Source organism: Cheilinus undulatus, linkage group 21 (assembly GCF_018320785.1).
Source record: "Cheilinus undulatus linkage group 21, ASM1832078v1, whole genome shotgun sequence".
Taxonomy (NCBI): domain Eukaryota; kingdom Metazoa; phylum Chordata; class Actinopteri; order Labriformes; family Labridae; genus Cheilinus; species Cheilinus undulatus.
The window spans coordinates 3,857,861-3,884,120 of NC_054885.1; the positions used below are offsets into that span (position 1 = coordinate 3,857,861).

General features: G+C 39.9%; 1 protein-coding gene across 4 annotated transcripts in view; it reads right to left on the reverse strand.

Moving 5' to 3' along the window:
• Positions 1-24,545, reverse strand: part of LOC121529210 (interleukin enhancer-binding factor 3 homolog) — a 33,196-nt gene extending 8,651 nt beyond the window's left edge. For 2 of the 4 annotated variants that reach the window (XM_041816966.1, XM_041816969.1), the window contains exons 1-15: positions 24,448-24,545; positions 20,634-20,726; positions 16,258-16,469; positions 15,982-16,156; positions 14,129-14,273; positions 11,603-11,694; positions 8,132-8,227; positions 4,330-4,441; positions 4,122-4,219; positions 3,927-4,038; positions 3,702-3,815; positions 1,042-1,247; positions 747-920; positions 382-663; positions 138-270 (exon numbers count right to left, since the gene is read on the reverse strand). In XM_041816966.1, the coding sequence (XP_041672900.1) occupies positions 138-270; positions 382-663; positions 747-920; positions 1,042-1,247; positions 3,702-3,815; positions 3,927-4,038; positions 4,122-4,219; positions 4,330-4,441; positions 8,132-8,227; positions 11,603-11,694; positions 14,129-14,273; positions 15,982-16,156; positions 16,258-16,469; positions 20,634-20,642 (1,960 nt within the window). In that variant the 5' untranslated portion in view covers positions 20,643-20,726; positions 24,448-24,545. The remainder of the gene's footprint in view (positions 1-137; positions 271-381; positions 664-746; positions 921-1,041; positions 1,248-3,701; positions 3,816-3,926; positions 4,039-4,121; positions 4,220-4,329; positions 4,442-8,131; positions 8,228-11,602; positions 11,695-14,128; positions 14,274-15,981; positions 16,157-16,257; positions 16,470-20,633; positions 20,727-24,447) is intronic. The other 2 variants (XM_041816967.1, XM_041816968.1) reach the window with 2 other exon arrangements.
• Positions 24,546-26,260: the final 1,715 nt, after the last annotated feature.

The following is a 26,260-nucleotide window of genomic DNA, read 5'->3' on the forward strand; positions in this document are numbered from 1 at the left end:
GTTGCACAGAAACGGCATATTTCTGACTTTTCCTGTGTGATGATATTCACTGCATTCAGCAAACCTCTGTCTGAGACCCCCAAACAGACTGCAACTGTTGTGACCTACAGTATATTCTGCATTTAAAGTTCTTTTACCTCCTTGGCCGTATCCTCCTCCGTTATTGAAGCCTCGACCTCTTCCTCGACCTCGGCCGCCTCTCCCTCTACCCCGTGGTGGAGCTGCATCTCCAACTCCAGGCGCTCCCATCATGCCGAAGCCTGGAGGATGCTAAAAGAGAAATGTAAGAGTTATAATTTCTGTGCTTTCCTTCCTCTCCTCAGGTAACTGAACCAGACTCTACAATGCCAAAACAACTTTTGTTTATCTTGGTTTTCTTACCATGGGTGGACCTTTCTTCTTCTTAGCCACCTCGGCTACAGAGCCTTCAGGAAACAGTCGCTCCAAAGCCGCCAGAGCAGCGTATGCCTTCGCCACCTTCTTATTGGACCCGGTCCCCTGGAACTTCTGACCGTCGATCTCCACCTCCATGACGAAGCGTTTGTCGTGGCTGCCGCCCGTCTCTGAGATAAGCTCGTACTTCAGGCCGCGGCGTTTCTCGTTCAGCTCCATCACCGGGTTTTTGCCGTGTTTGGTCAGGATTGGTCCTTGTTGGCGGGCAGTCTGAGAGGAAACGGTGATCGTCAGTAAAAATAAAAACCAAACTAAAATAACTTCCTCCATGCACACGGCGGGCGTCTCTGTACCTCAGCGTTAGTGCTGTCTGTGTTGGCTGTTCCTGTGGCGGCAGTGGTCGTGTCAACAGGTGTTGCTACCGGCCTCATTTCCTCCACCGTGGCAGCTACAACCGCCTCCTCTGATTTCACCGGCTCAGCCGTCTTCAGTTCCACTCCCGTTGGCAGACCCATGTCCTGCAAGACCTGCAAGTACGCACATGGATTGGTTGTCTAAACATTGTGAGGAACACCAAAACTGAAATACTAGAAAGAAACGATGGAAATCATCAAAAGTTTAATATCAAAAAGAAGTCACTGTGCTCACCTTGACGGCTACATGCAGCTTGGCAGTGCGTTTTGATGGACCAGAAGCATAAAAAGCCTTCCCGTCCACTTCTACAGACATGGTGAAGACTGGAACGTGAACTGGTCCGGTCTGAGAAACCAGTTTGTACTGGAGGCCGGGCTTCAGCTGGTTGAGCCTCATCAGAGCGTTCATGGCCTGTGGAGGTTCAGCCTTCTCCTCTGGAGCTGGAGGGACGACATGAGCCGCATTAAGTCAGGGGCTTTACATCCTTAGAGGCTAAACATGAAAGCTGAATAATAAAATATTTTTAAGGAAATGTTTCTCTTGATCAACTTGGTAACTGTTCGTGAAACGCAGTAATGATGTTTAGCGTGACTGAAGAAAACTCTTTAATTCAACTGTTTTAACTCAATTCAGCACTAAGGGTAAGGACTAAAAACAGAGTGGCATTTTTTGCAGAATCTGTTTTATGTTCCCCTAGAAAACAAGGTGGCCAATAGACCCTGTCTATTTTCATTGTTCAATCAAATAACACTGCTGTGATGGTAAAAGTTTGAATATTAATTTTTATTTTAAAGGAAATATAGAGCTATACTGGGAAATGGGGTGGGTGGGATGTGTTCTGTTTAGTTTCTTTATTTACTATAATTTTATTTTTCTTATAAATGGACAAATGCAACTTTAACATTGATTGCAAAAGACATCACCTATATATTTACATACTTATATATGTGTATCATATACGCATATTGGTCTTGTACGCATGCATGTATTTAACTTTATATTTCTTATGATTTGTTCTAGATTTGTCATCTTTAACTACTGTATTTTACCATTAGAATTTGTTTAACTTTAATAAGTGCAGTTCTTTAATTTTTTAATGGTATACATGTTTTTTTAATCAATGTGTCATCATGACTACGTGTTTCATGTACTTCTGTAATGTAATGTAATTTAATTCTTAATAACATCATTATTATCCATTTCCTTTTTCCTCTTATGTTCTTACCCTTATTCTATTTATATTATTTATTTATTTTAATGTAATTTTATTTTATTTTTATACTATGATTTTGTTTTTACGTCATCAGTTGATTTTATTTGGATATTTTGCAATTACTAATAAAACATTTTTTAAATATATATTTATATTTTGATTTTGAAGCCCAGTATTACTGGAGTGGTCTGTTTATACCTGGGGTTATTTGGCACATTTGTACAAGGGCCAGCTTTTTTCTAGGAAGATGGTGAAGGAGCTGGACTTCACAAAAAGTAGAATAAAAGACATTTGGGCCCAATTCCCATATTTTTTAAAATTCTTTTTAATTTTCCTTTAAAAATATACATAACTGTTTGCCTTCAGCAAAGAGCTCAGTCCCAGTCACTTACACTAAACCACCAGGAGGCCATTACCGTATTTTGGCTACACATTTCTGGGGTTTGCATGTTGTCTGTCACTGGATTTCATGCTACAGTGCGGCTGGAAACTGGTCCATTGTTGTGGTTCTCTGGCAGGAAAAATACAACTCTCAATGTGGAAAACTGCAGCTTTAATCAAGAACAGGCTAATGAGCATGTGTTCATTAAGCCTGTTTTAGCAAATGTCATCAAACATGGCAGATGACCACATCCATGAAGTCCAGTGGCAAGAGGAGGCAGCGAGACATGCAAAGGCGGTCTCACAGCCCAAACAGAGAACCTGGAGCACCTCAAACTCACTTTGAGGGACCTGTGGGAGACAGGAGAAAGCTAACTCATGTTCCTCATCAGGGCTGCCTACAATGATATTCCAAGACCCAAAATCTTACACCAGTGGGTTGGAGAAGACCCATTATGTCACCTCTGCCAATCCCCAGCAACTTTACAACAGATTCATACCAGCTAAACAATCAGTCCCTCCCAAGACTGCTACACCTGAGACCTGGATAGTCACAACAGTGCCATAATTAGTGCAATATTGTGACTGCCTTCTGATCACTACCTTTAACTACTGATATATAAAACACACATGCCATGAGCATTTTTATCTGCTGCCAATGAGTTTCTGTTGTATTGTCTTACCAGTGCAATGATAATAAAGCTGTTATTTCTAACAACAAGGCCCTACAACAACTGGTGGTCACCTCAGGACGCAGGATACCACCATTGCAGAGTTCCTATAACGCCATGCCATTTGTGAAAGCTGGTCAACTTCCTGGCAAACCACCTGCAAGAATGGCGCAATCCTGGACGCTGCCTGGGGCTGGAAAATGCAAGTCGACTTGGCCGAAGGCTCATCTTCCTGCCAGAGATAATTAGTAACTTCAGGCCGGACCTCTCTAACCATGCCACGGGAGGCTGCTGTTGATGGAGAGCGGAAGAGGCTCAAATATGCAGATCTAGCAACAGAGGCTGAAACACAGGGCTGGCAGATGAAGGCCCCTCTTTCTGAGGTCAGCTTTAGGGGGTTTATAGCCACCTCAGTGTCCAAGCTCCTGAGGAGGATGGGAGTTTGAGGAAAGGCCCTAAAACTAGCAGTCAAGTCAGTGAGGAAAGAAGCAGCAACTGGATCTGAACCAACAGAAAGCTGAAAGGTGTACCCAATGAAGTGATCTTTGAATTTTTATAACACTTGATTGAAATGCTTGCCTTCTGGGGAGAAAATGTTCCTTTCTTATCAACTTAAAAAGACTACTTACATTTTTTCTGCAGCTTTTTCTTTTTCTTGTTTGGACTCTTGTCATCGGTTCCCTCCTCTTCCTCGATGGGCCTCTTCATCGGAGGAGCGTATGCTGTACTTGGTGGGATTTGAACTGAAACAAAGTAACACAAAATGTGCATTTTCTCTCTGCTATCAAGTCTAAATGGAACCAAACGTCCTCGTTGGGTTGACATGGATTTAAAAATAAGCCGGCCTGCTTTACCTGTGTAATCAATAGGAGTCTCACTGCGAGGTTTTTTGGGCATCTTTGATGGGAGGGGATCCATCCCGAGCACTTTGTGAAGCTGTCCGAACGCCGACAGCCTTAAGGCATGCTGAAAACAACACAAACACAATGTGAATCACATGCTGCTTTTATTTTTAGTCGTCCCTCTCACACAGCCCTCTCTGCACCCACCTGTGCACTCGCTGTGATGTCTTCTCTCTGCTGCTGGTCCAAGTGACCGATGGCGTCTGTGGGCTCCTTCTCACATGGATCAGAGACTCCTGCACCCTCTGCAACACATGCCAACAGCAGCTTTAGATTACCTTTAATACCCATAAACAAAGAGAGGCCTTTTTAATCTGCCTTTATGCCTCCAGGAGAAGAGATCCCACTCACATACCTGGCATGAGGATTCCTGACGCCAGGCACTCTAAAACTCTCCGGAGAGCTTCTCCTGCCCCCATGGGCCGGTTCCCCGTGCCGATGGCTTTCTCACAGATCAGCTCCAGTGGCTGCAGAGAGAAAGAGGGAGGGAGGGAAGTTTGTTTTGAGAGGGCTATTTTTAATCTCAGCCACCAACAGGCAGAGATTTTAGGTCATTGCATTAGACAGATTTAGAGCTAAATATACGAAAGAACTCCTAACACAATGAGCACATGTACAACGGTCATATCACAGGAAGAGGAGGCGAATTAACCTGAAAAACTTCAAACTTTTTTAGTGACTGGATTAAAAAGCAAAGCCTCACAGGTACATGTGCTCCTCGACTTCGATTAAAGAAAAATCAGAACAGTTTTTATCTGCAGAACTTCTTCTGAAGATTATAAAAGTGTTGTTGATCAATTCCGACCCATATCTAAGTATCTAGGTATTTATATTCTACATTTTGTGCTAAAAATATGCACAGTGACTGCCCTCTACGGGTGAAAACTAACTACACTTCAGCCAGAACCCTAGGGTTTAGTTACTCTAATGACTGAGAGTAAGAAAATACAAAAAACTTGGAAATCGACTCTTTTTTAAGGATGCACAATTTTGATTTTTGCTAATATCCGATATGCCAACATTTTCAAACCCATCTAAGCCGATACCGATAAATACACACCTACAATCAAATGGAAAAGAACAAGTGTCTCCTATGCAAAGAGGGGGCTTTGACAGTCTGGTTGTTGTTTTATGAAGATATTCAGAGCTCCAGTATTATTTACATGTTACCACCAGGGCTGGGCATCAGTTGGTTTTTGTGGTACACTGCTAAATCACTAGTTTTTATACGGTGCCTGAATTGAGAGTTTTAAGAGAAAAAGTGTGTTGAAAGTTGGTGGGGGAGTAGAAGCTGTCTGGGTATCAAAGGACTTGAAGAAAGATGCATGGAATAAGAAAAGAAAAATAGTGCAACTTCGCACATAAATCAAAAACAATCCACAACAATTTCTTGTCTTTCATTTGGGGTGGCAGGGTATTGCAGAAAGTAATGATATTTGTGTTGTAATGCGGTCTGGTACATATCAGATATGTACCATATGTGTACCAGTACCATGTTGGTGTCTGATTTTGATAGCTAATACTGCTGATTTATCAGCTTTGAATGTAAGCAGAAATTTTATCTGCTGATACCGATTTGCCAATAATATCGGCATACCTAGTAGGGCTGAACAATTTTGGAAAATAATCTAATTGGGATTGGATATGCGATTATTCCTCTAATTTCTTTTATTCCTAAACAAGGGCTGAACAATTCTTTAAAAGTATCTCAATCTGATGATTTTGACTTGTATTGAAAAACAGATATGAATTTCTGCACTAAAGGGATTTTGTCATTTTGATGTTTAATAAGAAAAAAGTGGAGAAGGTAGGATTTTTGTAGACTTATCTAAAAGAAGAAAATGGCACCTGAATGATTGCATAATATATCACGCCATGCATAACATCTCTGCTGCAAAAAAAAAAGAGTTTAAAACTGGTATTTTTCTGCAAATATCAGGTCAAAGAAATATATAACTTTTTGCAATTTAAAAATTGCAGCAGGCCATAACGCAATTTAATGTAATTTTCGATTAATTTCCCATCCCTAATCCCTAGTCGTATTTATCGATCAGATGTGCCAATTTTAAATTATGGGCAAACTCCTGCACACAGTCAAGAATGTGCAAATAAATTAGCATCATTTCTCAGAAATGTTCCCATGCAATATTCTTGTGCAATTCAAACAGAGTGCAGGAGTTTTCTGCAGTTCATGAGAAATGAAAACACAAATTTTTGAGCAAAATGTAGAAGATCTTTAAAGTTTTGTTGCTGTAGGCTCAAAAAGGCATCAATACAGTTTGATTTTACTCAAAATTGCAGGTATCCTGACAACACTATTTTCAGAGGCAGTGAACACTAACATTTTTTCAGCTGTACACTGAACAATGGTAAAACACACTAATGCTGGTGTTATTTCTGACATTTTACCCAAACTGATAAAAATCTGCATTTTATGGCTTTTAATTAGCTCAAATGGACATCTGCTTTGAAAAATCTTTACTGAAAAGGTGGGGCTTATGTGATGGTGGGTTTCTACATCACAAACTCTATATAAAAGGTTGAACCGTACTGCCTCTAACCAACTTCACCATTCAGAGACCACTCCCATCCTCTCCTGCACTGCCTCGGCTCTGAGAGCTCCAGCTTTAGTAACGCCGGTGCTGTAGCAAACAGCTCAAACACTGCCCACTCCACCGCCTGCTTCAGGGCACTCTGGAGGGGAAAATCCTCCACCTTAAAAGATCGCTCTGCGGGACTCTGTCTGTGCCATTTTCTGGCAAGGGAACATCACTGTCACTCCCACCACTTTGCTCTTTTCTCCTCCCTTCTCTTGGTACCAAACTGCCCATTTTTGTGCATTTTTAAAAAGTCTAAAGTGGGCAGAGTTAGACCTGAGGGTTTACTTAGACTTTGACTTTTGTTCTGGAGGGTTGCTTTAAATAAGGATTGTACCTGACTTAAAACCTCTGGTGAGGTTCCAAGTAAGGATGCACGATATTACAGATGTGATGTAGGTATGATAAGTTCTGCCAATTTAAAAGGAATAATAATTTGGCTTTAAAATCTGCCTATATCAGCTTTAAATATTGGTTGTACAAAGAAGTAAGTTAGTGGAGTTAGTCTGGACCAATAGACCATGAGCTGAAGTCTGATGTGTGTTTTAAGTCTGAACTACATTTAAATATCTGTATCAGCTGAATTTTTTTTTTAAATATCGGCAAAAATCCATGATCCTGCATCCCTGGTTCTAAGCCAGTAGAATCAATACTTGAGTCCAGTTCAGACCAAAGATTCACGATGCAACAAGACCGTTTTACAGTGTTGCAGGGAGCTGCAGCAGTGTCAGCCGAGCAACCTCAGCTCAGTTTGTCAAATCACAGTGGACTGTTTTTTGGATATGCTTGCACATAAATAAGAAATGGGGAACTTGCTGTTTTTAAAAGCAATGAGCTCCAACAAATACTTGATTTAAGTTGATTATTTCATTAGATAAAACCATGCTGCAAGTTTTTGGAAGTGTCTTTTTTGTTATTTTTTGCACAGAAAAGCAGGAAGTGTGGTGCTATATGAGCCCACACACGAGAAACTCAAGGCTGTGGGAGCTTAATTTATCTAATAAAATTAGTTATTTTCAGCAGGTAATTAAGATATTACAAGACAGAGATAGTAAAACATTTTTGTGTTTATATGTACCATGAAAGTGTGCTGCCATGCCATGAGTTTAATAAAAAGTAACATGTATGCAGCATCTTTAAAAGGGGAATTAGAGCTCAGTCACCCTCATGCAGGAACTACTGACTAGAATATGTAATACTGCTTCTTGTCGAGACACATTTATGATGCAATACCTTTAAAAAAAAAAAACCTCTCTAAACTGAGTGATATTTGAGTCACTGCTACGGGGCAATACTTTGCCTCCCACAGTTGCAGTGGTGAGAAATGACAGGCTTTTACAACAAATATGGCAGCATGACTTGTGTTGTCATGCGTCTTTAGTTTGAACATCCAGCCGTGGTACGGCATCACAACAGGATCAGACAAAAAGTTGCATGATTTTTTTTTCTTCAATAAATCAAGTGTTCAAATTATCCTGACCCATCCCTACTATCTATTAGTTACTGACTTCCAACATAGCTTCATAAGGACTTTTAATCTAAAAAAGGTTTTTAACTCACCCAGCCACGAAGCGGCGCCCACGTCGGGACCCGTGCACACAAGTCCCTCAGGATCCGGATGACGATGACGCAGGAGCGCAGTCCGTTAGCTCTGGCCTGTGGACACAAGCAGGGAGGGGGGAGGAAGGGGGAGGTAGGAGGAGGAGAGCGGCCTTAAGTCAAAGAGGAAGACTGAAACATACAGCAACAACAACATCCAAATACAGAACAGGAAATTAAAATGAAGCCACACAGACTAAAACAGCTTAGCTTTGTCATTATGGAAATATTCAATGATAGAATAATGTTTGATCACTTTAGAGCAGATTCTACTTCATAACTGACATTTATGGCTGCAAATCTTTACTGAACCTGATTCAGATTAAAAACAGGCTTGTAGGACGGTGAATTCACTCAGTATTAAAAGTGTTAAAAAAGTCACTTCTGAATTAACACCTGCTGAGCACGGGAACCAAGTGATCTATTTTTTAAAGGTGTGTATTAAAATTTGATCAGTGACAGCCAAAGCTAACTACTCGAGGTGCAATATTCCTGTTGATTTGAGGCACACAGAAGCAGCCAGAGAGCAGGAGGAGCTGAGGCGACATACTGTTTGCTATAAAAGCTGCAGAGATGGAGCGGTGGTTGTTAAGTTGTGAAAGCCAAAGATGATGTGTAGCTATCATGAGTTCTCAACATGGAGACAAAGCAGATTTCCTTTTTCTAAAAAAATCAGAGCTGGCCGAAGCTATCCAACCATCTTTACATGGGACAGAAATATAATCAAAGTTGATAAACGGGACATTTTATTAATAGGAAAAGCTCAAACAGCCGATCACAGTAAAGATATCAACAGTCTGTTTTGTCTTAAATTTTATAAAAAGGCCAGATGAATGCTGACTCGGCTTTGAGAAACGTTTAAGGTAGGGGTGAGGAGAGGGGGTGTCAGGAGAAAAAGAAAGAGGAAACTTTAAGGAGTAAAGGGTGCAGCTTTGTTTGCACCTTCATGGGTCAGTCAGTACGTTTACATGCCCAGTAAAGTCAAGTTTCAGTTTAAGCTCATTTAGGAAATTTAACTGGACTTCTGCCCTTGTCCCAGTATACAGGCTGAGCAGGAGACTGGGTTTAGTGGCAAGAGAATGCACACCTCTTAAAGGTAGGTGGAAGCTCTGATTTACTTCTAGTACAAATGCAGAGTACGACATCCATTTATTTTGTGGGGATATCCAGAGGCAGATAACACAACCTCTGCTTTGCTTTGCTTAATGGGAAACTGTGGAGCATGCACACAACACTTTGTCCAGTTTGGGTCTAATAGAGGTGCATACATGCAAGAGTAGCCTTCAAATTCCACATACTACTTCTGTGTTTTTTCTCCGACTGATGGCAAGCATCCTTGCCGTCTGGATGCATGCATTCATGAGGAGTGCAGCCCTTAGCAGCAGGAGAGGAGAGAACACAAGATCATGAGAGATCTAGGAGTTCATGCCAGATTAGCAACAAAATGCCATGTAAACAACAGGTTATCTTGCCTATCTGAAGCTGATTTGCTGTTCACTTAGATATTTAAGAGAGTTTTTGAGTCTACCAGGGGTGAAGGTTTAAGTTTTCCAAGCAAAGAATGACCTTTTCTTAATCCAAGGCATCATATTACTGTTGTGACCGACTGATGACATGTGGCTTGTGGCACAGGATTGGATGTAATGTTGATATAATGACTAGTTTCTCAGTCAACAGTCTGTGCTTTTTGTTGCATGTTATAATTTACCAGATGACAATTCCCGCATTCTCATTCCTGTTCTATGTGGATCGATGCTTTTTTCCTAGCAGATGTCTGTAGAAAATGGACAAGCAGGAATATTTTGCAGAGCAGAGTGGAATAACTACTGGCACGTGCCACACAGAGCAGAGCAGAGCAGAGCACATACTATTCAATGGCAAAGATGACTAGAAAGGGAGTGATATACTACTGAGTTTACTTCACGTGTGGATCACAGACTATGTGGAATTTGAGGGTTGACTCATTTCCAACGTTATCTAGAAGTGCTAGAAATTCAACTTGTGATTTCATTGGGACAAAAATGTTTATATGCTTTTAAAAAGTCAAGTTCAAGTCCAGTTACGCAGTAATTTGACTTTTCTATCTGCATGTAGATGTACTGACTGTCATGGGGAAGTCGACTTTGGGTTTTTAGTGAATTAATTTAACCTTTTAGGTAAATAAACACAGAGGGAGACCTAAAATGAACAAGCTAAGATCAAATATGTCCAACTAAACTTATATTTTTGATGATCAATAGTATAAAAAATTACAGATATTATTTAAAATTTAACTACAGCTGGCCAGTCTTTTAACCCAAAGCTGCTACAGGGAAAAAGAAGCAAAAATTGTCCATTCATATTTACAGGTGACTAAAAATAAACATTTTCAAACTCTTTTGGCAGTAGATTGCACTTAGAAAGCGCATAAAACAGAACCCATTATAATTCTAATTGAAATTTAGACTATGCAGGAGTTTGTTTTGTAATTTTTGGTGGTTGAGAAACTCCTCAATAAGAACATTATTAGATTTTGCATTGTGAAACCCCTTACGTATACTGAGCTCTGCAAAAAATCCAGGTAATGTTAACAGAAGTTCTGCTTCAGGCAAAAACTTGTCTGCTAGACCTGGCTTTAATGTTATAACCTTTTTATTTGGCAATTGGACCAACTGAGTTGCATGAAATTTAAAGCTCCTATAAAGCACTTTTGGACAAATTGCTACTTCAGTTTTTCTGATCTTGACCTTTGCATGGGTAAGTAGTGTTTCTTCCCTTTTTTTAATTCTGCCTCCTGTCAAACATACCAGTCACTGTGAGTCTTTGCTTTTAAAAGAGCAAAGAAAAAGACTGATTCTGCAGCATGCTGTTGATTTTGCTGTCTAATCACTACCCGTGAGTGTGATCAGTCATTAAAAATTCAGGATATATTTCTAACTCACCCAAAATCTGAATTTATAGATCATGATTAGAAAAAATATGAACACAGAAAAAATATTTTAGCTGACTGCCCAGGTCATTAACAGAATGTGTCAGCGAAAAGAGCGCTACACGTAGCTTGCACATACATAAAAATAACAACAATAACTCACACACACCAACACTGGCACTGGAGAAATATTGCACCTGTATGCATGGAGTATTAATACCAGATTTGTTTGCTGTGAGAGGAGACTACAGAACTCCAAAAAGCAGCACTGAACGAATTTAAAGAAGGCACGTAGCGGTACAACATGTTAAAGTGAGCAAAGCAACTCTACAACAGAGTAATGACAAAGGTTTCCTAAGAAACAAACATTGAGATCATCGAGTTTTACTACAGGAAGTACACCTCAAAGAGAAATAAAGAAAAAACACACTTAACGTTCAAAGAAAAGACAAAAGAACAAACAGCATAAAAACCAAACTCAACACTACTTCTGTTTTAGAGACAAATAAAGACAAGATCCAAACCTGGAACCACTTAGCGTGGCGGAGAGATGCCAAGGCAGTTAGGCATTTCTGCCTGTCCAGAACATCCGGGGGATCGATGACTGAAAGCGATTCTATTGGCAGGTGGAATAAGAAGACAAGGTACAGTTTGACCAAGGGGAGTTCTGTCAGCCGGCCAGGGGGAACAACAGCAGCTTTCCCAAATCACAGGCAGGAGGGGGAAGGGGAGGGGGCCCCTCCACTGAAGAACCACCAAACACTCTCTACCTCCCAGCTCAGAAGGGTTTGTGATGTGGGCATAGAGTTAGACTCAGAAATAAGGCTGCACGATATGACATCGAACCTTTGGGATATTTCGTAGATGCACTGAAGCTGGACAATGTCAGTTATATAGCTTTATCTTTATTCATTACTATTTCTAAGCATGACCTGAAAAATATGTTTGAGTTTTTTTTTGTTGCTTAATGCAAAACAAGACTTAGTTTCTTTCTATGACTATAGGATAAGTCTGTCTGATATGATGTTAGTGCAGATCTTCACTGAAATGAATGCTGTGCATGCAGATTTTGTGCAAAAAACTATCTGAAAACTTTGCATGCACACTGGTGTTTGTTATCAACAGGTGGCCGTATGTAAGAGCATTGAGTTGCATGCAGAAAGTTAACTTTTAAGGCCACTGTCACCCTAGGAAATCTTTACTGTGCCCAAGCATGTTCAACCCAAAAGCCCTGTTTGTTTGACAACTATGAGTTTACTGTGCAATGAGGAGAGGTGGACTTCATCAGCTCATGCACGTGCCATCTCAAACACCGAATAATCGAGAAATCCAGAAGTGTTAGAGGCTTGTCAGAGGGCTGTATCTGACTAAAACGGCTCTAAATAAGCTGAAAGTGAGCCAGCCTTCATTTGTGTTCTCCATTTCCTGCTGTGCTGATTCTGAGACTGCATCTCTTGTAAACAAAACCCAGCAGGGGTTGAATTACAACGTGATGATGTATGTACAAGAGACAACAGTGCTCTGGTCTGGTTGGGCTGATTCAGGCGAGTGTCTTGCCTTACACAGCGCAGGGCAACTGGGCCTATTTGAATGCTTTCATATTGTTCGTACCTGAAGGGGGCAGGCTCGCTTTACCCAAGCCTTTTTGAATTTTCTGGCTTGACAAAGTCTGAAATTACAGTTAGAGTATCAGGTATCACACCTGTGGTTATTAACTGGTTCTATTAATGCAGGTGTTCTGTCTCAGGGTGCTCATTTTAAAAAGTGTGTAATTTTAGCGATGATGCAGTTTAACACAGCTTCATGACAGAGCATGAAGTTACTGTGCTGCACATTTACAGCATAAAATTGCACTAATAATCTAATTGCAACTGCATGTGCATGTCTGCAATTACATAATTGCATAAAAACCAGCAGCTTTCTGTTTTAGTCATTTTTCCTGATATCGTGCAGCCCTATAGAGAACCCAGCCGGAGGTAGGAGTGTGAAAATAAAAGCTATTACATTCATTTATTTAGTGTTTACTTGGGGATAATTATTTGTATACAATTGGAGGTTTTCTCTTCATGGTTGCTTTAAGGGTGCTTTTCTTTTCTGGCGTTTACAGGAGGTAGAGCCCCTCCCCTTTGCCCCTATACTGGGTACACTGCACTTTGCCCCTTCCGAGACAGAGAGCGGCCAGTTGGTCAAAGGTCCAGCGTCCCTAAAAATTGACAAACTAGAAGGCTTGACAGAGACAATCAGAATTGGAACCACAGGCAGAAATTATCAGATGCACAAAAAGTGGGTATCAAACAGGTCCACACTGCAGCAAAACTGATGGCTTTTAAATCAAAAGACCCAAACCGGGCGTCACCGGGAGCTCGGGGCTACAGATAAGGTCAACATCCTGCTAAAGCTTAGATAATCACATCTTAAAAACATGTTCCAAACATGTCAACTACTGCAGATGTTTCTCTGCATACTTAAGCTTTAAGATACACATATTTCATTATGAATAGTGTATCAGCAGCTGGATTTGGAGGGTTTTTTTTGGACTTTCATGCAGAATCTGCGTCTTTATTGTCTTTATCTGTGACCCCGAGCCGCCCTGCTGAGGAACATCACAGACATTCAGAAGCCCAATGTGGGTCGAACAATCAAGGATGCTTTCACCGAGTGTTTTGCTTCTCATTTTTGCTGCAATGCAAACCGTTCATCATCAATGATAAAACACATGCAAACAAAGTGGTCTCTCTTTTTTTAAATGTTTTGTTAATTCTCAGTAAGCCTTCATTTCTTTGGTGACCAAGAGAAAGCCATGTCTTCTGCAGTCAGTGAGCTACCTGCCCTATACTGTATATTGGGCCATCAAAAATGTACAGTTACATTACATGGAACTACGAGAGAGTCTATAGAGCTATAAGCATAGCGCAGTTTCATTATGTGACAGTGCATTCTTGTCCCCTAGCTCCATTGAAGGCCCAATAAACAATATCTGTCTAACCTGGTGTCCTCCCTGCTGGAGGAGGGCGTTTTAGAGGCCCTGAGGCCCAGGCGTGCCAGCTTACCTCCGGATGCAGCTTTCTCCATCTCCTCTCGGACCACAGGGGACGTCAGGTGGATGGTGAGGGTGAGGGGGGGCTCTTTTGTGTTCTTTATGACGATACTGGCCTCACGGATGTGCTGAGTCACCACATATTTTTCTTCTGTCGACTGTAATTAGAGGTATTAAGACACATTCAATAAATACGAAAAAAAAATCCCTCTTTACGCTACTGATTTAAAGCGGCTAAAGTCCATCTATGCTTCTCCTTTGAATCTTTACTGCAGGGTACATCTTAGGCCTGTGTAGCCCTGAAACCATCCAGAATTATCCTCTGGATGCAAAATTGTAACTATGCTTCAAGGTACAGCAACCCACAAGCCCTGGGTAGCACTAATGACTGCCAGTCTCTGGGTAATGCCTTCAGGCATATCAGGTGTACTCTGGTGAAAAATGAATGGCTGCAGATGACAACTGGTCAAGCTTACATCGGTATCCAAACACATCAGACATGAATCTCATCTGCAAAAACTGTTCCCTTATCCTGAGCTTCAACTGATTCAGCAGTCGTACTTTCAACCTCCTCTGAGGCCTCCTCTGCTTATCAATATTTATCGGCTCTAAAATGCTGTGTTAGCTGCTGTGGTTTCCCGTACCAAAACAAGCAGGAAAGGTTGCAGAAGGACCAGAAACTGGCATTAAAAAAAAGGCCCTGCTGAGCAGCATTTGGGTGGAGAACTGCAGGGCACCCATTTACCGTCATTAAGACAGGGGGGTGCTGGCGGTAATACCGTACACCCCTGTAAAATTTGGGGAGGGTATGACGGTGTTAAAAAGTGGATACCGCCCAAGCCTAATGGCCACTTCTCCACAGCAACCTCTGCCATCAGTGAGGGTACGTGTGTGACTGGTTAGGTGTGACCTGTGGTGTAAATACAAGCTCAAGTCTATTTACCATTTACTAAATAACTTGCAGACTACACACAAATTTGGTTTCCTAGAGGGGGATCTTCACAGCCTTGAATATATTCAGAATGAGCAACAACTTAGATTTTTATTAGGGATGCACAGATACAAAACCAAAGATATTTGATATTAAAATTTCAAAACTGCATTGAAAAACCCTCCAAAATGCATGTTGTTAGCATTAACACGGTCAAAATAATCAAAAAGAAAAACACAAAATGACAAAAGATGCTATAAAATGGCTTCAACACTCTGTTTAGGTTAAACTAGGCCTAAAAAAACAGCAGCTTAACGATAACTCTGATTATTCATTACATTTAAACAGCTACAGCTTTTGTTCTACAGCTGATATTAAACGCCCAGTAAGTAAACTCTGTCTGCAGACGGTTTTCATTAAAAACAACAAAAGATGGCACACAGAGAACTGGGGCTCATATTTGGGAAAATAATAGGGGTGTAAGGATTCATCGATCTGGATCGATATATCGATTGTTTGAGCAATGATTTAGTCAAATCGATTGAAAGTATAAACATCGATATTAATCGCCATTTTTACCATGCGCTTTTAATTTGAAAGTCCCCCCACGTGCTTGGTTATGACAGTTTCCGCCCATCCATGAGTCACAACACCGCCAGGAGTGGATAGCAGGTAATGGCTAGCAGCAGAGAGAGTATCAATATTGTGTTTTTTTCCTTTATGTGAAAAGTAACATATTGTGGTAAATGGGTTCACAAAATTGTCTGATATCAATCGCAGGCCTCTAAACCTAATCGAATCGAATCGTGGCAGATTTTGTGATATCGGCAAATATCAAATCATTGTTCTGAGAATCGATATTGTATCATATCGTGATGAAACTGGTGATTTACACCCCTAGAAAATTTGAACTATCTGAACTATCGTCTTCTCACCTTGAGCTGTGTCACCAGGTTTTCTGACACTTTCTTCAGCAGATTGATAGTTGGTTTTTCCTTACAGAGGAGCACCAGCTCCAGGTCCAGGTCTCCTTTCAGGAGCAGCCCTTTGGCCACCAGACCGACCCTCATCACGCCTCGCAGAGAACGCGTGGCCTGATCTTTGGGGTCGCTGTCCAGCAGATTCAGCCAGGGGATGAAGAAGAAGACGGATTAGAAGAGAGCAAAGAGCTGGGTTTAATAGATTCCTTCTACTCTCTCACTCCTCCTCACCTTTCCTTATCTGTGTCTGCGCTGTCAGAGTCAGACTTGGTAGTCCCCTTCTCCTGCTTATCCAGCCAATCAGAGACAGCCTTGAGGGCGCGCTCTGTGTGAGACACCATGTTCTGCACGCTCTCCAGCTCCTCCTGGGTCGGGTAGATGATTGAGTGTTTTGCCATGACATGGCGGTCATCGTTCATGAAGACACGCATGCTGCGGTGGCGCTACAGGAGGAAGGACACAAAAATGTTACTTTGGGAGAACAGACCCAGAGGTCTGTGATTGGACAGGACAAGAAACTTGATTTAGTGAAGTTGACTTTGATTTTTTTCCCACCAGCAGCAAATTACAGCATATAAAGTGACGCCGCCACACCTTGGTGCATGAAAAAAATGTAGGCTTGTTAATCATTCTATAAATGTGCCAAGCAAACGGTTGATTTATTTTTGGCAAAAGACATAAAAATAGTAAACTTTTCATGGTCTAATTAAAAAATACTGAATTAATAATTTTCACACGGCATTTCTGAAAGTTTGTCTCAGGTTTTATTAGACATTCTACGAAAGTAGATTATGAGCACGAAGGTTTGGGTGGTCACCATGGAAGTCTACTTTTCATGGTCTGTAGTCTGAGCTTTATTAACCAGTCATGTTTTGGCAGTTTCTGGTGCATGTAGGAGAAAATCTCTACGCAGAGAGTAGAAAAGAGGTGGACAGTAGGGATGCATGACAATGCATTTTTGAAGATAGGCCAATATCTACAAACTTATTTTAGCTGATATCGACATACTTAAAATATCAGTCCTTAAAACACACTTTAAAGGTTATGAAATAAGACGTACAAAGAAAAGGGTTAGGCTAACATAGGTCTGTTGGTCTCGATTTAGACTTTTAATACAATACATATTAAGAGATGATTTAAGTCGATATTAGCAGCCAATGTAAGCCGATATTTGCATGCAATAAAGGCCTACATGGATGGATATTTACAGATGTTTCAGGTCAATATTTAGAGCCAATATAGACCAATGTTACAAGTCAAAATAGGCTGATAATTACAGGTAGTATAGGCCAACATTTCCAGCTGATTCCTGTCAATATTAACAGCTGATATAGGCTATAGTTACATCTGAGTCAAGCCGATATTACAGCTAAACCAAGCCAATATTCAAAGCAGATTCAGGCCAGTATTTAGAGCTAATTATGGATGATATTTACAGCAGATTCAGGCTTATATTTTAAGTTGATACACGCTGATATTGACAGCTAATTCTGTCATGTGTATAGCTGATATAGGCTGATATTTTCAGTTTATACAGGCTGACGTAGGGCTGGGCGATTATGGCAAAAATCAAAATCACGATTAACTGGGCTTTTTAACTCGATTACGATTAATGAACGATTATTCCATCCCCAACTGAAATCAAAAAACACAGCTGAAATGAAACTATCTTGCTGCCTATCATGTGACTACACAGCTAGTAGTTTGTTTTTAAGGGGGTGGTGCATTAGTAGAGAGAGATATTAAAGGGGAAGAAAACTGAAATAATTGGTATGGCAGGTTTTCATCAGTTATAGGCTCTAAATGTCGGTTTAGAATATTTTTTGCTTAATTGCCCAGCTCTAGGCTGGTGTTAAAAACAGTTTAAGCTGATATTTACCGCTGATTCAAGCCCATATTTTAAGTTGATTCAGGCTGCTATTTACAGGCAATAAAGGCCTTTTTTTACAGCTTATTCTGGCTGATATTGAGATCAGATTTAAGCTGACATTTACAGCTAATTCCTGTCAATATCTACAGCTGATATATGCTTATATGTACTTCGAAGTCAAGCCGATATATAGGCTGCTATTTACAGACGATTTAAGTATGTATTTACAGCTAATAACAGCTGATTTTTTCTCAGTTGATACAGGCTGATATTGAGATCAGATTTAAGCTGACATTTACAGCTAATTCCTGTCAATATCTACAGCTGATATATGCTTATATAGCCGATATATAGGCTGCTATTTACAGGCAATATAGGCTGCTATTTACAGACGATTTAGGTATGTATTTACAGCTAATAACAGCTGATTTTTTCTCAGTTGATACAGGCTGATATTGAGATCAGATTTAAGCTGACATTTACAGCTGATTCAGGTCCATATTTTGAGTTGAAATAGGCTGCTGTTTACAGGCAATATAGGCCCATATTTACTGTTGATTTAAGCTGACATTTGCAGTTGATACAGACCCATACTTTCAGTTTATATGGGTGATATTTACAGTTGATTTGAGCTGATATTTACAGCAGACATGGGCTGCCTACATGCATACATACAGCCAATGTAGGTTAATGTGTAGAGATGACATATCAGTTGTTCATTTGTACAGAGATGTCTCTATCCACTGATAGAGATGAACATTTACATCTTTTATTTGCCAGTACCAGTATTATACTGACAATATTTTGCATGCCTAGCAGACAGTTAGCCATGCTAACAAACCATCTCCCGCTTTTATTAATCTATCATGGGATTATTCATCTTAAAGCTTGTATGTTTATTTCTCTAATTTGTATCATGATGCTATTTCAGCAAACTGTATCTCCTGTCAATGAAATCAATCCAGAGAAAAATCTTATTTCAGACTCATACTGGTTAAGTCAGTCGTAGTGAAGTAGCAGTTTAACCTGCAGTCTACTGCTGAACTTAACTGAGATGATAAAGATGCTTCAGGCCCACTGCAGGATGTTACTGACCAAGAAATTACAGTGAATATGTTGCAAAAAATAATACAAATTGAATATATGGAGCACATTTTATCACAGGTAAGCTCACTACCACTCTCTATATGGAGGGTAAAGGCATAAAAATGACACAAATTAACATTTGTTCCTCATTTAATTCACATATTAATGCATTTGCACATTTACGTAAATCAGATGATGTGGAGTAATCAAAAATTTAACAGGAAAGTGTTAGAAGGTTAGAAAAACAAAGCTGCACATGCCAACCAACCACACACGAGATTGCATGAATACACACAGTTATTATTATATTTGTTGGAAAGTGGGCAAGTGTTTAGTTTAGCTTTAAGTGTTGATACAGCTGTAAATTTTCACAAGACTCAGAGGAAGTCTTGCATGGAAATTATTTAATGCCAACCACCTGCTTCACTGGAATTCTATCAAACAGTGAAAGACACTGATTGACAAAGAGTTCCAAGAAAGAAAAACAAAGCAGCTTGATACACCAGTTTTGTTTCAGCTCTACTTCTTAGTTATTTCTGCAGAATTAAACATTATTTTCCCTGAGGACATCTTCGTCTCAGGTAAGCTCTGCACCCCACAGGGGTAATAGGGAGAAAGGATAAGATCTGGGTTTGTGTTATTCAGATATGATTAAAAGCTCATGGTAAACTAAACATAACACTTTGATCATTGCACACAAGCAGACATGCAGACTTTTAATACTGAGCAGGTGCGATCTGGTATGTCGCTGCCGGCCTTCCCTCTCAACCTTCAATTCATTTCTAACTATTTTATCATGTCCTCAATAGTTGTGCTGACAGAAAAGTCCGATCAAAGTTTATGTAGTACATTCAGCTGACCAAAGTGCTGCAAAAGCTTATAACTGTTCCAAATAAAGAGGACTAAAATAATCAATTAAAGCAAAATGAATGGGAGCAAACCAAAGCGGCATATTAAGAATATAGGGATGGCTATCTCCTTATATTCGCCACAAAGGCGTATGCCCCAAGAATGACTTTAGAAATGGGCATTATGATTATGCTAGAGAGAACATGCACACTTGGCTGGTGCATGTCTGTTCATTCCTATTAAAGAAGCAGATCCTGTATTACCTGGGAAAGCTGAATGAATAAAATCAAGCAGCTCTTTCAGCTCCAGTCCATTTTACAGATCAAAAAATGTCCCAGGTATTTATTCAGAAAATCACTTCAGCTCACTTGACTAATCTTGTTTTGTGGGATGAGTTGTTGCCAACCTGGAAAAAGCCTTACTACAGTTTAAAAGGCCTACTTCTCTGCCATGTGCTTCCCTTTGATTAATTACAAAATTAAAGAAGTAGGTCTCGTGTCCAGGCCAAGCTTCCAACACCAGTGATTACACAAGCAGAGAGCACACACAGGCAGCCAGGGCTAATTTATTTAGAGGAGAGCGTTGATGTGGAAGCTGCAGCATGTGCCCTTAAAGCCCCGGGCAGACTGAAACGCTGGCACACGTCCTGTGACTTAAATTAGACGTGACACATTTATTTGCCCAGTTAACAGCAGACCAGTACTCCCTGAGCCCTGCATGTCTGTCCATCATCGGTGATACAAAATCATTAAAGGGAGTCAAACCTTGGAAGAAATCCGAGAACAGGAACAAGATTCATTACCATTACCATTGTTGATCTAAAAAAACGGAGTCGTCTGTATCCAGTGATGGCAACGGTCCTCTCTACAGCCGATGACAATGTAGCAGTCCGTCACTACGGCAAGAAAAACATGCAAACACCAAAAATTACCATGCAAGAATTCAACCGTCACTGTGCAGAGAAGTGCAGCAAAAATGGATGGAGGGCATGCACGTGTCCATTAGGGAGAAATCTCACTGAAGAAGTGAAACAAAGACATCATCACCTATAGGAAAGGTGATGTTCATTTTTACTGATTATGATACCATGATCCAAACCAGGGCTCTGGTTGGGACCCCATCTTCTGCAAAATGTCTAAAATTCATTGTACATTATAACAGCAAATAATAAAAACTCATACCAGAATCCGGCTGTTATCCCCTCCCTACTGCAGTTATAATCGCATATTGTTGGCCCAGTGATGTTCTCAGGGGCTAAACTAAACCGTCCTCTCAGAGGCAGATAAGTCATGTCTGGTGATAAATCTGACTGAAATCAAATGAGCTTTTCATGCCTGCAAAAAACAGACATTTACATGTCCACGGGGCATAGCTATACCCCTTAAAAGCTTCTTTTCTATGGCTTAGTGAGCGGGCAAGTTGGAGCACACAACAAGAAATGATTGATTTGAAAAGAGGTCAAAGCACGGGCATCATGTGATTTAAAAAAGTACAAAAAAGAGGAAAATTACATGGTGCAAAGAAAAGGATGTAGCACACATATATCTAACTGTACAAATATGCAACCCACAGTTTATCAAAGGAACCTAGAAATGTCACCTATAAGAGTAGCAAAACCTGCATCATAAGCTACGTCTGTCTGGTTAAAGCAAGAGAAAGTTGCTTTTACTAAGCTAGATGAATAAATGGTCATCTACCAAGCATAGAGAATATATACCAAGTCTGTGAATGCTACCTATGGGAAACTGTATTTCCTACAATTTGATGCATCCTTTGCTTACAGATAAGTGACTTTTCCAAACTATTTTCCTCGTTGTATTGACTTTCTTGCCATCTTTGTGTCTTACTTTTAGATTTCCTAAAATACACATCTAGCATGACATGCTATAACCGGTGTTTTGAAATTTAAACTTCCTCAAACCTTTGGCCATGAAAACAGATCAGAGTTTTGTCCAACAGGTCACATCTTCTGCTCAGTAGTAAACTTCAATATGGTATGACACAGATAAATGCTGGCAACTGATCTGTCCATGCCTAAATCATTTACTGATGGCTAGTGTTTGTCAAAATGGCCAATACAGGCATTAAACCATTCCATCTGAGCATACCTATTAGAAACTACAGGGCTGGTAAAGCACATCATTCACTAAAGGGTTGTCATGCTTGGATAAATCTGCAACAAAATTGAAGATCTCTGCATCCAACTACTCTGGATTTTATTGTTTTTGTTAACAAAATTGGAGGCAAAGTCCTGCACACTTATAATAATAATAATAAGTTTATTTATATAGCCCCTTTCAAGAACAGCAAGGTCACAAAGTGCTTTACAAAGAGATAGAAGAAACACAAGCAATTACTGCAAAGGTTTTTTAATCCACTAGCCGTAAAATAGACTGACTAGGAGGGGTTGATCAACTTTGAGGAAATGGCTGCCACTTTTGACCTTTTTTTTTACAATCCATCCCTCTTACTAATGGTAACATTTAGGTAATTCCTTAGAAAATAAATACTAAAGATCAACTAAAACTGAAAAGCAGTGTTATCTGCAGCCTTAGAGGGGATATTTAGACTGTTAGAGATGGGACGACTGTGAAAATCAGGGCTGATTATCAGCCAGTGGCCTAATGTTGTGTGATACAGGTGTTAAACATATTGCATAAGATTTGACACTATCTAAATGGCACAAACAAGTAGGCGACATTCAGTACTTTAAGACCATGTGTAGGCGCCCGCCCATCAGCCGAGCTGAAAGGATGCTCTGCCTGGCAGTTTTAATGGATTCATTCCTCACTCAAGCTCCTTTGTTACAGAATACATGTAGCTTTCTGAAAGCGTAGGTACTCTTTGGTAGGATGAGTTTTTGTTTGTGGTGCGTCTCCCATGATATTGTGTGAATGACTAAGATGAGGGGACGAGGGTACCATTGTTCAGGTAAAATAAGCAGATAGGATATGATTTATAACTTATTTATAGGGAGGCATAATGTTATTGACATGGTATCGTATGGGCAGATTTGAAAATGTGCCTATATCAGCTGTAAATATTGGCTGAATGAAAAAACAAGTTTGGAGAGTTTGAGGCTGGACCAACAGACCCAATTCAGCTGAAGTCTTATTCGTTATTCATCATTATTTCTTACATTTTAAACTGTGTTCTAATGACTGAACTTTGTATATTTGTTAATCTTTCTACTTTAAATTGTGTGTCTTAAGGACTGACATTTTAGGTCTGGATGATGTTGAAACTGTATCTTATTGTGGTTATACAGAGTCATGTGGAAAATGCAATATGAGTTGTTGTATTGAAGAAACTAATACTTTTTCTTAGTCAATCATTTTTAAGATTAAGAAGACATGCAAAAACAAGGAAATCAGGATTTCAGTATATGATTCTACAAGAAATATATTTGATGTTTGCTTGATGTGTAGAGCATAACATCTCATTTCAGGTTAAAGGTGCATTGCATGCTCAATTTGCAGAGGGACTATTGCAATTCAATCTAAATTTAGACTAATTGATCAGGCTTAGTCTGAACTACATATAAATACCAGTATAGATGTTTGGCATCAGCCAAAATAAATTTGTATATCAGACAAAAAATGCAAAGCATGCAACCCCTGCGGTTGCAAAGCAGAAACTGTGCACTTTAACAGTCTTTATATCATTTCTTATATCTACTTTATTCATCATCTGTAAATTTTAGTCTATTTTAAAAACATATTCCGGTATTTTCTTCATGTCCCAGTTGTGTAACCCTGAGTATTTTAAAGTCTTGTGTTAAAGCTGTGATTGTGGCTGTAACTTCCTGCAAAAGGTTAAAAAGAATCAGTCAATATATTGATTTATTTAAGCACACCCACAGAACTGAAACAGTCCTGCCCATCACCTTTGACCTAATTCTCAGACTTATTAAGATGATGTGATCTTCAGTTGCAGATTAAAGAGGTAAACAATAATTATTTCTCCAATTATTTTGAGTTTTAATCAACAAGTCCCTGAAGGCATCACGCAAACCTGCGCCGCTCTAACAATAGAACAGCCTGTACACCTGTTAAAGCGAAAATGCTATAACACTGTCATTTAACAGGTACGAGTATGCTGTGAATAGGTAGCCAGACAGTTTTTAGACCCAGACCCTCCAGCTCCATCAGGGGAATTTAAAACAGACGCCATTTTAATCCAGTCCACAGCCTGGATGGCGACAACAGTTAGCTAACATCCCCCACAATGAAACACATCAGCCATCGTCTCACACGGTGTCGTGCTGACATGTTACCCGACAGATACACAGAAAATAACCGCCTATTTAACATGTTAATCGATACAGTACCAGAATGAAAGCGTATGAATCGCGATAAAGGTTGTCAGAGTTTGGTCTGTTGCTTATCAGACACCAAAATGGTCGAGGAGACTGACCGAGACCCCATTGACTGCTCAGCCACGGTTAGCAGGTTAGCTCATTCGAACAAAGCCGAATTGATTAGTCATTAAACGCTGTTAAATAACCACAGCAGCTCACGCCAGCCATCTTTATTAGTATTTTTTAGCAGTAATCACTCAAGTCTATCAATTTCAGTACATTTTAGGGCTGAAATTCCTTTTTTTTCCTCACTTACCGTGGTGTCAATGCTACTAAAGGACGGTGCCGCACGCTAGCTCCCCGGTCTCGGCAGCAGGAGTGCGAATGGGAATGCCTACGTCATGACAAGGAGAGGGAGGTCATTGGGTGGAAGTTGCGTATGACTCCACTTGTAGCCATTCAGATGGAAGGGGCGTGGTTAGGTATGGGGCGTGGTAAATGATACTGCCTTTGAAGTCGATTGTCTGCCCTCAGCATCTGGCGGTTTGATTTAATGCTCGCTTTGAACCGTTAATGCCGTTTAAACGGGGTCACGGCACAGGTGTGATATCATATTACACCGTTCTTCTCTCAGAATCACGAAAAAAAATAAACCTAAAGCAAAAAATACACATTTTTGGCTTAGTGTAGAGCACTGATCATCAACTGGCGGCCCGGGGGCCATATCAGGACCCCCAAAACTTCCTGTCCGGCCCCCGAAAGATCACAACATTCAAAAAAGATTTTAAGAGTATCCTTTTTTAAACGTCTGCAGCTGTTAAATCCATCCCACAAACAATTAACATTGAAATAGTTTCATGACTAACCATTTGATCTGTTTATACAAAAATTTACTGTCAAAATCAGTCCATATTTTAAAAATGGCTAAGGTTGGCAGAAGTGTTGCAAAAACTGGCAGAAAAAAGTTGTGAAAAGAGGTTAAAATGTGTCAAAATGGTAAAGAATGAAAAAAGGGGCAAAAGGTATCAAAAATTGGCTACAAATGATAAAAAATAGTGCGAGAATGTAACGAAAAGGTTAAAAAATGGCAAAAATTGAAGAAAAGTGGCAAAAATAGATAATGAGTGGCTTGAGGGGGATGAAACATGCAGAGAAAATGGTTTAAAGGGGGTTAAAATCTTTCAAAAATTCGGTTAATGAGGCAAAAAAGGGGCAAAAGGTATCAACAATGGGTTAAAGGGGGAAAATGCCTTTAAAGTTGCAAAAATTGTTGAAGAAATTGTAATAAAGGGGCTAAAAAGTGGCAAAAAATAGAAGAAAAGTGGCAAAAATGGAGAAAGAGTGGCACAAAGGGGATAAAAACATGCAGGAAAAGTGGTTTAAAAGGGGTTAAATCATGCAAAATTTGGGTTAATGAGGCAAAAAGGGGCTAAAAATATAAAATACTGATTACCAATGACAAAAAACAGTGCAAGAAAGTAAAGAAAAGGGGTTAAAAAGTGGGAAAAATGGAGCAGCATGGAGGGGATGAAACATGCAGAAAAAGTGGTTTAAAAGGGGTTAAAATCTTTCAAAAATTGGGTTAATGAGGCAAAAAGGGGCAAAAGGTATCAACAATGGGTTAAAAGTAGGAAAAAATGCTTTTAAAGATGCAAAAATTGTTGAAGAAAATGTAATAAAAGGGATTAAAAAGTGGCAAAAAATATAAGAAAAGTTCGATAAGAGGGGCACACAGATGATAAAACATGCAGGAAAAGTAGTTTAAAAGGGGTTAAACTCATGCAAATATTGGGTTAAAGAGGTAAAAAGTATCAAAAAGGGGTTAAAAGTGTCAAAATTGGTTAATATTTGTGCTAAATGACAATAAGGGAGGGCCCATTCTCTGAGATTTTCAGGGGTCCGGTCAATCCTGTTGTCAGGCCTGCTGCATTCTAGATAACAGGGATAGATCTCACTGGTAATGACTATACATGTCCTGTAGTTTAAAGAAAAATACAAATATTACTGCAATAATATTTCAATAAGACCAAAATGTTCATTTAATTTTTGTGTATTTGAAAGTCCGTCCCCCAGAGTTTCTGTTGAGACTAAATCTGGCCCTTGTGCAGATGGACTTGATGAACCCTGAG